We start from the raw sequence: 9,558 nt of genomic DNA on the forward strand, positions 1-9,558 counted from the left end.
AGGCGTCCCGCTTTGAAGGCAAAAAAATATGGTAACCCTATAATGAAAGTAACTATAATATTTGTCGCGAAATTTATTTAAGTACATTGAAGCAAATAACTTTAGGTAGTGTAAACTATACAAGCAATTTTACGTCAATCTGTATTGTCCTCAGGTATGATTACATAACGCAATTTTTCATGGGCACGCCAACGTATATTTTGACATTGAACTTTACAAGTTGGCCGTTGGCACAATTGAAAGTCAACTTTGCCGACCCGTGCACTATTACGACGTAAAAATACTCTTTACAGCGGCCTATAGCAGGGGCTAGGTTGCTAGGCTATTTGTTGTTAAGCGTTTTCTGATTCCGTGATCGTATTCCAGCGGCCTGTAATCTATAGTTACTAGCAGTGGTGGAATTCAGCCGGTTCGCACCGGTTCTATAGAATCGTCTCACGGAATTTTATATGAGATCAGCGAACCTGTTAGCATTATTGGTTACTGTCAATGACTTTTTGTAACAGAGTCGGGTAAAAGATATGACCTCTGTGATGGAAGCGGCTGACAAAAAAGTGAATCTCACCACTGCTTACAAGTAATGGCTATAAAACGTCTCGCCCCCGACCAAGATTATCCTCACATTTTAAAAAAGCGGTGTTGATTTTGAATAAATAATAAAGGAATTCAATTTCGCTGAAACTGAATATTCGGAAAGGATGCCCGTGGATGCAAAAGTATGGGGCTTCGTATGTTTTGGATGTATAGCTCAAGCATGTGACATAGATAGGCTATATATTAGCCCTGGCGTTCGAGATCTTATCTTGTCGTATGTACTATAAGTTAACTAGAATTGTCATGTTCTCAATGTGTTGCATGTTATCTGTTTGTTGGTTGTTGCGCCACTATTATGCAACTGGAGAACTGCTTAATATTTCCATAGACAGAATGCCGCGATTCGCTATGTTTAACTTTTAAATCCGTTGTCCTATGTATTCTCATGATCACGCATTGATGTCTCCCTCGAATTACGGTCTATCGAAAGTTAATTTACATAATCTGTGTGTAGGTAGTAGATAGTTATATGAATCTGCTTTCAAAGTTACAAAAAAGTTTGTAATAAACTTCTCTGCAGCTGTTAGGTTTTCAGCGTTAAGGTCATTTTTATAATTTACCCCTTCCTGTTTGCGTTCTGTGCTTTGAATAACCTGACATACATTACGTAAATATTTGAGATGATGATATTTTTAAAATATAGATATGCATATATATATATATATATTATGCGTGCACCCTAATATGGGTCGGTTTAGTGCAAAAAACAGTCAGGGCTTCGTCTTAACTCTCAAGCGTCACAAAAAGATTGCCTCCGCAATGTTGCTTACTCTAATGCGTTCTCGCAGGTTCGAATCTCGTTGGATGATTATGGAAGACACGACAGTTCATTGCGCCAACGCGAGGTATTCTAAATATCCACTGGTAAGTTATGTTACAATCGGTTTTCCCTACTTCGTGATAAATGTATAAAATCCTATCAAAATTCTTTACAACTCGCGTGTTATGAATGTGGAAAATACCAGTTTATTTCCAAGTTTTAAGTTTTCTGTCTCAAATGTAATTGATCTCCACTGGATGTTTCGTTGGCGTATCAGTTGGCGACGTATAACTTCCATTTAAAACTTTACCAGATGTCAGCTGATGAGAACGGTATTTCAAATTCGAATAATTTGACATTAGTGGCAAAACGTTTTATCGAAATGTTATATTCCCAAATCCCAACCATATACTGATCGACAAGCTCGTGAAATACTTTAAAGCATGCTACCGAACACTGTCTGAAATATTAGTGAGAAGATGAAAGCGTCGTGAAATTGGAGTCAGGGGCCCTACAATGTGAAATTTCAAGACGGCAGACCTGAAAAACTCAATTGTTTATTAAACTACCCCCTTGTGTTTAAAAAAAAAAGGTTGGTAACGCGCGTCAATTGACACGTGTAAATATTGTTTTTGTAAGTATGGGTTTTAAATGTAATTTCTGGTAAGAGTATATATTTCAGAAATGTGTATTTTAGAATAGATTGTACTGGCGTGGGACTGATCACAGCTAAACGCACGGCCCAGCCGTGCAAAAATTTCAATCTTTAATTAATACTAGCGATCAGTGTTACTGCTAGTGTTGAATGACAATTTAGCTATAAAAATAAAATATTGGCCCAAGAGTATATAGTATCCCATTAGAAATATCAGATATGGCACATTCATGGATTCAATAGTGCAAAACAGGTGGATATACGGTTTGTTTAACGTTTTTCATAGATCATTTATAAAACAATTTTATAGCCTACAATTGTAGCTTGTAATTGCAGAAATAAATGGGAGATTGTGAGAGCGATTGATCACGTGCCTGTCTAGACATTTTCACTATTTGTTTGTCCCTACCAAATTGAATCTTATTGTATGTCATGACCTAGTTAAGTGTGTAGCAGAATTGGGTTAGCATTTCATAAAACCATGAGTAATCTAATTTTCCCATCATTAATTAATTAATAAATTAAAAATAGTAAGGTATGACCTGAAACCAAGTAGACTAGGTACTGACAATTGGACATGGGTGTGACTTCTCACTACCTATCAAGAACTTCGGAATAAAGAAGCCTTTGAACATCTCGTAGCCCCCCTTAAATTATCAATTAGTATATAATTTCAAAAATATCAAACAAACGACGTTGAATACTAGCCAGAGTGAGCGTCATATCTCTGGTTAACGTAATTTTTATTAAAAAAATCTCTGGCGTTCGCCACAATGGCGTTCAAACTTTGAACGTTTAAACTTTCAGTTTTGCATTTCATGTCACTTTGATTTTTTCCCGTTTATTTTCTTGAATCCTGACTACTGTAGTTTTACTTTTATGAATACATCTCCATCCAGATCTGTCGTAAAATACTCTGCAAAGTTCATCAGGAAGGCATGGTTGCATATCACAGAAACGACCAAATTGAAGAACATAGGCTGTTGGTGAAAAAAATTGCATTAGTGTTTCGCTCTTTTACTAGCAGAAGCTATTGCGGCATAAATCATCAACGGCATAAATTGGACTCAAGTATCGGATTTGCAACGCAAAGGGATTGGGATTACTCGCTCATACCAGATTAAACTAAAGTAAAAACTTATATTAAATAAAACGATGCAATAATTATGTATTCCACCTGATACGCATGCAGGTTTTCCTCTATTCGTTCCAGCAACTTTGCCGTTTTTGCATAAACATTTCACTGTCTGCTTCTCATTTGTTACTAACAATTTATTATCAACAGATTCTATCGCTGATTTGTTCACATGCTCGATTACTTCGCAACTTTCGATCAGAACTGAAAAACATAAAATAATTTGATATATATATAGGGTAACCCCCGAACCCATAAATTGCCCAATTACTTCTACAAAAAAGAAGAACACTCGAACTCCTGTTTGTGCATGACTGTATGCGGAAGATTAAGGAATCTAGGATGTTTTGCACAAAAGTTATGTTCTCTCCCGATTATGTGCCAAATCACCTCCCAGGTCGAGGCTTTGGAATGGCTTGCATCCGTCGCACAAAATCGTCCATCATTCACACGCACTCCTCTGTGAGTATTTATTTTTATTTTCGCGGCAATTGCTACAGTTTTGAGTTCACCAATTATTTAAGGAATGTTCTGATACACATTGTTCTTAGCAAATTCCCACAGATAGAAAATAGAAGGGGATTCAAGTCCAATGAATGATGTGCCTTCCCTACGTCAAACTTCGTGCTGATAAGCCTTTCCTGAAATCGCTTTCTAGGTCAGTCAAGAGCGTGAAGTTATATGAGGGGGGTCACCCGTCTTGCTGGATAACTAATCATCCCAATCAATCCCTCTGCGTCGCCCAAATGATGATCAGCACTTTCTCACCACCGTCACATAATTTTCCATATTCACGGCTTGATTTACATATTCAAACCAATACGAACCATTTATGTTGGAAATATGTTTGGAAATAACTATCCATGCTGCGCAATTTACTAATCGTAACGTTCTCTGTAAGATTTTCTTCGGAGGTTTTGTGGCCATCAATATTTTTGCAATAATTTTGTGCAGCGGATACAAGCTTGTCGCCGAGGCCGAGGATATCATTTGGATCATAATTTAGAGAAAACATGACTTTTTGTGCAAAGCGTCCTAGACTACTGAACTTTTCGGGGATAATCAAACATAAACAGAGTTAAGCGTAAACAAAATCTAAAATTTTTGTAGGAGTAATTACCTCTTTTTGATATTGGGTCCAATTTCAAAAGGCACAGTGTTGATAACGTCGCAAACACCAGTACGATAAATAAAACGAATCGACGATTCGACGACAATGGTAGAAGAGCAAATGGTCTCATTATAAATATTCTATGATAAAATTTATATGTTTAACTGTGAAAATAATGCGATTATTAACATGAATAGCCATATATTTTGCAATTAGAATATTACAGTTATTACAATGTTTTAATTACTCAATTGTCTCAATTGACGTGTACGACGCTCCAACCTTGTCACAAGCTAATTCGTTTTCTTTTTTTTAACTTGAATTGTGTCAAATCACCTGCTATCTTCCAACATATATATCTATATAAAGGATAAACCTGTTTGAAACTCGCAACACAAACGTTGGCTATGATTAAATGTGGTCATTGAGTACGTAGCAGATAATGTAGTTACGTGAACACAACACAATCAATTTTGAAAGTCTATATTTTAACATTCTACACTCAAATTCTTCATTCTGACGCCATTTTTGTCCTATGAGTTATTATATACTTTTGTAAAAGTGGAAATACAAAAAACAATAAATTTTCAATTTTGAAACTTGCAAACGGGTAAATGATATAATTAAAGTTCAAACCCTTTTTGGTGCATGAGCGAGCTCCTGTCACTTCTGTCAGTATTCGAGACAGCGCCAGAGAGCTTGAACTGAACTTAACTGCAAATGCATGGTTTGCATGCTTTATTTTGACAAACAATAACACAATTAAAAAATAGAAAGACAATTTCTGAACGTATTTTCAATGAAACCAACATTAAATGAGCTTGTAGTCATTGTCGCCGACTCAGGTAACTGGGTCTACTAATACAAAACGAATTATCAGATTAATTATTAAATTGTTTATTTCGATTTTGAGAGAGAAGTGATATACATGTCGACGGTCAGCGAGTTTTTTCCGGATGAACACAATGACTACAAGCTCATTTAATGTTGGAAATAAGGCAGTCGGCGCAGGACCTAGAAGTGTTAGCAAGTGGCAATGAAAAGCCAGCTACTGGTGCGAACATTTTTAGTTTATTTATACCGCAAAAGCAGTTTATATTCCCAAGTTTATATTTTCAATGATTTATTCTATTGGGACAGGCACACGTTACAGATACGAGTACATCATTTATTTTAATTATTCACGTCAAAGTAATGTAAAGTGTCCGTTTACGTCAAAACACTCTATTTTGCGACCAGAAACACGAAGGGTACATTACACGGGTGACAATGTGTAAATTTAGGTCTGTAATTGGTGAAGTCCTGGGATCATTTTGAATCGTTTTACGTCGATTTCTGCCTCAAAAGTTTTGAATAATTTATGTTAGCATGCATGTGATTGCGCGCCATACCGATCGTTTACAGGAGTTTTCGGATGTCGAATATATATTGTTTTCCTTTCTAAGGCGAAGTAATGGAAGTAGAACACAAAACACATTTCAGTCTGTATTATTTACTCAATTCTTTCGTTTGAATACCTTAAATATTCAATCAATCAAAAAAGGGGCAGGCTTTTGGCAGGTGATCTCACAATTATTGTATTCTTTTTCAGCGCATTGGAAACAGTTATATTTTGTAAGAGATGACATTATTTCCGAAAACTAATAACAGTGAAAAATTCCTGCGTGCCTGCCTTTATGATCATTATTTTTACCATAGTAGGAAACACCGAAATAAGATGAACAGGCATACGTCAGTATACACAATCTCAATTATAGCTAACACAGAAATCGGCGGAAGGAGGTTGGCACATTCGGAACCCATTTGAAAGCGGTTGGTGAGGACATGAGCACATTATAATATACAAAATTATTTGGTTTAATTAAATATAGGCTTTTTGCTTATTTCATTTTTCATATTGTGAACATGATGATGAGAACTAAATATGAAAAAGTTGAAATGGGCTTGATCACCCGATTTGGAATGATGGATGTTGTAAAATTGAATAAACCGAGGTAAAAAATTTGGTTATTGTCAAAGAGAAAAGCTGATTATCATTTAGTTCGTTTCTTTGATAAAATCGACTGCCGCACTCCCTAGATAATGCAGCTAAGTTGCAAAATCGATTAGGTAATCTGGCGTCAGGTGGATGCATATTACACGATTAAAATTGGATTACCGTTGTTTGTATTGCAGACAAGGGCATCGCATCTTCAGCTTTCGGAATGAACCGATGATAAAGTTACCTCGACAAGAAATTTTTTGCTATACATATATTTAACGGAACATTTGTCGAGGTCGAAACACGAACCGGAGTCAGCATAATTGGAGTCACGTGGCGCTTGGAAATAAGACGAAATAAATTGGCCGGGATATCAATTCATATAAGTAATACTCTATTTAGCAAAAAAAAAAATAACTACTCAATTTGATTAACCAACGACATCATAGGATTCTAAATACAATTTCCTAAATTAATTCTTGGACATTCTGCGTATAGGCCACTTGGTTGTAGCATCTTCAAAAAAATTGTCGCTGAATAAAAATCAGTTTAACGCGCTAATACCGCTTGTTTTAGGCTTTAGGCAAAATAGGCCGATTTTGACGTGAATTAATTTCGAATACTATATCCATCTTTTTTATACTTTTTTTTCATAAATTTTTCGCAACTAATTTAAAATATTTTTTTGTGATAATCCGTTTTGCAAAAATTATCAGAAGGCTATATATATCATATTCCCTTCACTCTTTATAGCAATGAAATTTTGAAAACGCTGTTGATTGAAGTAAACGTGAATTTAAACATTTTCCATTAGATGATCAACTTTCAAAAGAAGCCATTGTGAGCGAGATACGCTAAATATTACTAAGATTCGATTTGACTATGTTGAGGAAGTCACTACCAAGTTAATTTCTATTTACTTTCGCCTATTCAGTCTTCTGAATTCCTTAAAAATTCACTTTTTCAACTACTTCTAGAATCTCTAAATTCGCGTATTGCATACTGTATTACGGTGATGCTGAACTAACTTCCCGTGAAATGCAAGAGTTACGAGTCGATCATCGGAGATTGTTTTTGGCTATAATGGTTTTCCACAGTGGAATTACCCACAGAAAATTACGTTGTTTTTTGGCGCTGTCATGTCTTTCGTAAGCCTTCCATCCAATTTCTACAAATACCTATAAGCCAGTTAGACGGATTTATGTCATCCAACGACGCAAATATGCACTTAGTATATTTGAAAATAAGCTGACCTATCATACTCGACTTTCACAGATTAAGTGTGGAATATTGACTTCTGGTGACACCTATTTCTGCTCAGTATGGGCCTCCTTTGACTGGCACACAAATCGAACAAGTAGAACACCACAATCGGTGGAAGCAGATACTTCTTCCATATCGATGCTCGTCTAGGAAAACAGACTACAAGACGAATATTTCGGACTGTGTAATGGCGGTATGAACGTCTTCATCAAAGCGGTCGATAGTAAGTACTTTTTCGCTAATCAATTTTACGGCAATCATTTAAAACATCACTCATTGTCGGTATATTTACTCAAAAGATACACACATTCGTCAAAGTAATTTTCTATGCTTCTTCTCTCCGAATTATGGCTAATCCAGGCGTTATGGCTTAATTCAAAAGTAATTTGATCGGGAACGAAGGGCGATCATGAAACATGCGGTACCTCAATTGTATCGATTTTAAATCGCGAAATCTTATTAAAACGTGTGCCAATGTCTTACCTCTTGTTCGTTTAGTTGTACTTCATTTTAGTGAAAGCCGCGGAGTGCGGGCGAATGTTTTTAATTTACACAACGGATAAATGAAGTCGAATTGCAAAATTATTTTTATAAACGCAAACGTTTCGAATTGACGTCAATAGCGCGATTACTGTATTTCGCCACAATAACATTTTATAAGCGTTTGGGGAAGTGAACAAGAATTAATTGTTTTTTCTTTTCTAACAAACCCACATTTTGTGCATTGCCGAATAAGGGTAATAAATTTCTCGATAATCGGTAGTTTTAAGATTTTATTTGGGAGAATATTTAAATTGACAGTGTCATACTATAATTCCTCGCAACTTTCCGAGATTTCATCAACAAATAACTTTTTTTTTTAATTAAAGTTATAGATGATAGTTGTGACAGACATAAGCACAAGAATTTATTACATTTTTTTTTTCACTAAAAAACAATATTATGATCACATTAATACATCGAATCGCGTTTTCAAATACATAATTTGATTGGTGAAAATGTGAAAGTGACGAAAGGCGCGTCCTTATGTCTTTTTTAGATAGATAACTCCAGTTCGAGTTCAATCACAATATCTCCTATAATTTCCCGCTGTATTCCCAACCACGACTTTGAATAACCTCTTTTTCATTTATTATCCCGTCGCAAAAATAAAAATAGGTCAATCCGGAAATCAGTATTAAATTATAGAATTGATTTAACTTCCACTTGAAATTTCCAGCGTCAAAACTCATTTTAAAATATAAAATCCCCATTGCTTTAAAAGCTGTCCGATGGCAACAAAATAATCTGAATTTTGATCAGCAGAAGTCGCCGCCCCATTATCATTTACCTTTTAATTAAATGTAATCCGCAATCACATCTTCGCCACCATTAGTGTAATTTGAGGTTGGTGAAATGGACGATTAATTTTCAATCTAATCAAGAGCAGTCTCTTCATCCGATATGCTGGCTTAGTCTAGCAATTTATTATTTGAAAATGCCTTTTAGAGCGTTAGGATATAAGCAAAAAAGGTAAGCTCCAAATAGCAAATCATTGATGCATCATGCATAGTCAAGCATGGGCTTAGCGTGAAAGTGATCCGCACACCACTTCGTGAACGCGACAATACTGGCACGGTGAGGTGATCTCTTGACAGGTGTCTCCTATGCGCACGGAAATCGAAATAAAATTGCGCTAGCCATGTCAAACTCGATTTACTTGCTGTGTTTGTGATGCAAGTTGCACCATTACTCCTTATTTTGGTTGGCCATACATAGCAATAATGTCGGTCAATTATACCAAAATACAATGTGGCGTCCCACTCAGTTCCTGATTTAATAACATCAAACTTGACTTTCTGTGTACTTTACCTCACGAGAAACGAAACGAACATTAAATGACGTGTATGACCCCAAATTTGGTTGTTGGAGGTTGAGGTCGACCTGGTGGATCGAATGTCAATCTAGATTAACCTCGAGTAACATTTTGGTCGCTGCTGGTAAACTTATAAATCATTAATATATAAAACACAAATAAAGTGCTAAAACAGTCGGTACCCAAGTCGACTGAAGCTCAAGA

The 9,558-nt window shown here is 35.8% G+C and overlaps 1 protein-coding gene across 1 annotated transcript; it reads right to left on the bottom strand.

Annotated features, from left to right (window-relative positions):
• Positions 1-1,984: 1,984 nt before the first annotated feature.
• Positions 1,985-4,401, bottom strand: LOC120341360 (chemokine-like protein TAFA-3). Its single transcript, XM_039409850.2, has 3 exons — positions 4,265-4,401; positions 3,187-3,348; positions 1,985-2,989 (listed from the first exon to the last, which is right to left on the bottom strand). The coding sequence occupies exons 1-3, from the start codon at positions 4,383-4,385 to the stop codon at positions 2,826-2,828; spliced, it is 447 nt and encodes a 148-aa protein (XP_039265784.1). The 5' UTR covers positions 4,386-4,401; the 3' UTR covers positions 1,985-2,825.
• Positions 4,402-9,558: the final 5,157 nt, after the last annotated feature.

This window comes from Styela clava, chromosome 14, assembly GCF_964204865.1.
Source record: "Styela clava chromosome 14, kaStyClav1.hap1.2, whole genome shotgun sequence".
Taxonomy (NCBI): Eukaryota; Metazoa; Chordata; class Ascidiacea; order Stolidobranchia; family Styelidae; genus Styela; species Styela clava.

What these genes read in the sequence shown, in the direction of transcription:
- LOC120341360 (XM_039409850.2), bottom strand. Translation starts at nt 4,385, where the DNA reads ATGAGACCATTTGCTCTTCTACCATTGTCGTCGAATCGTCGATTCGTT. An exon ending in GGACCCAATATCAAAAAGAG is followed by an intron (nt 3,349 to 4,264) that starts GTAATTACTCCT and finishes TATGTTTTTCAG; the next exon opens with TTCTGATCGAAAGTTGCGAA. An exon ending in AAAACCTGCATGCGTATCAG is followed by an intron (nt 2,990 to 3,186) that starts GTGGAATACATA and finishes TTTCACCAACAG; the next exon opens with CCTATGTTCTTCAATTTGGT.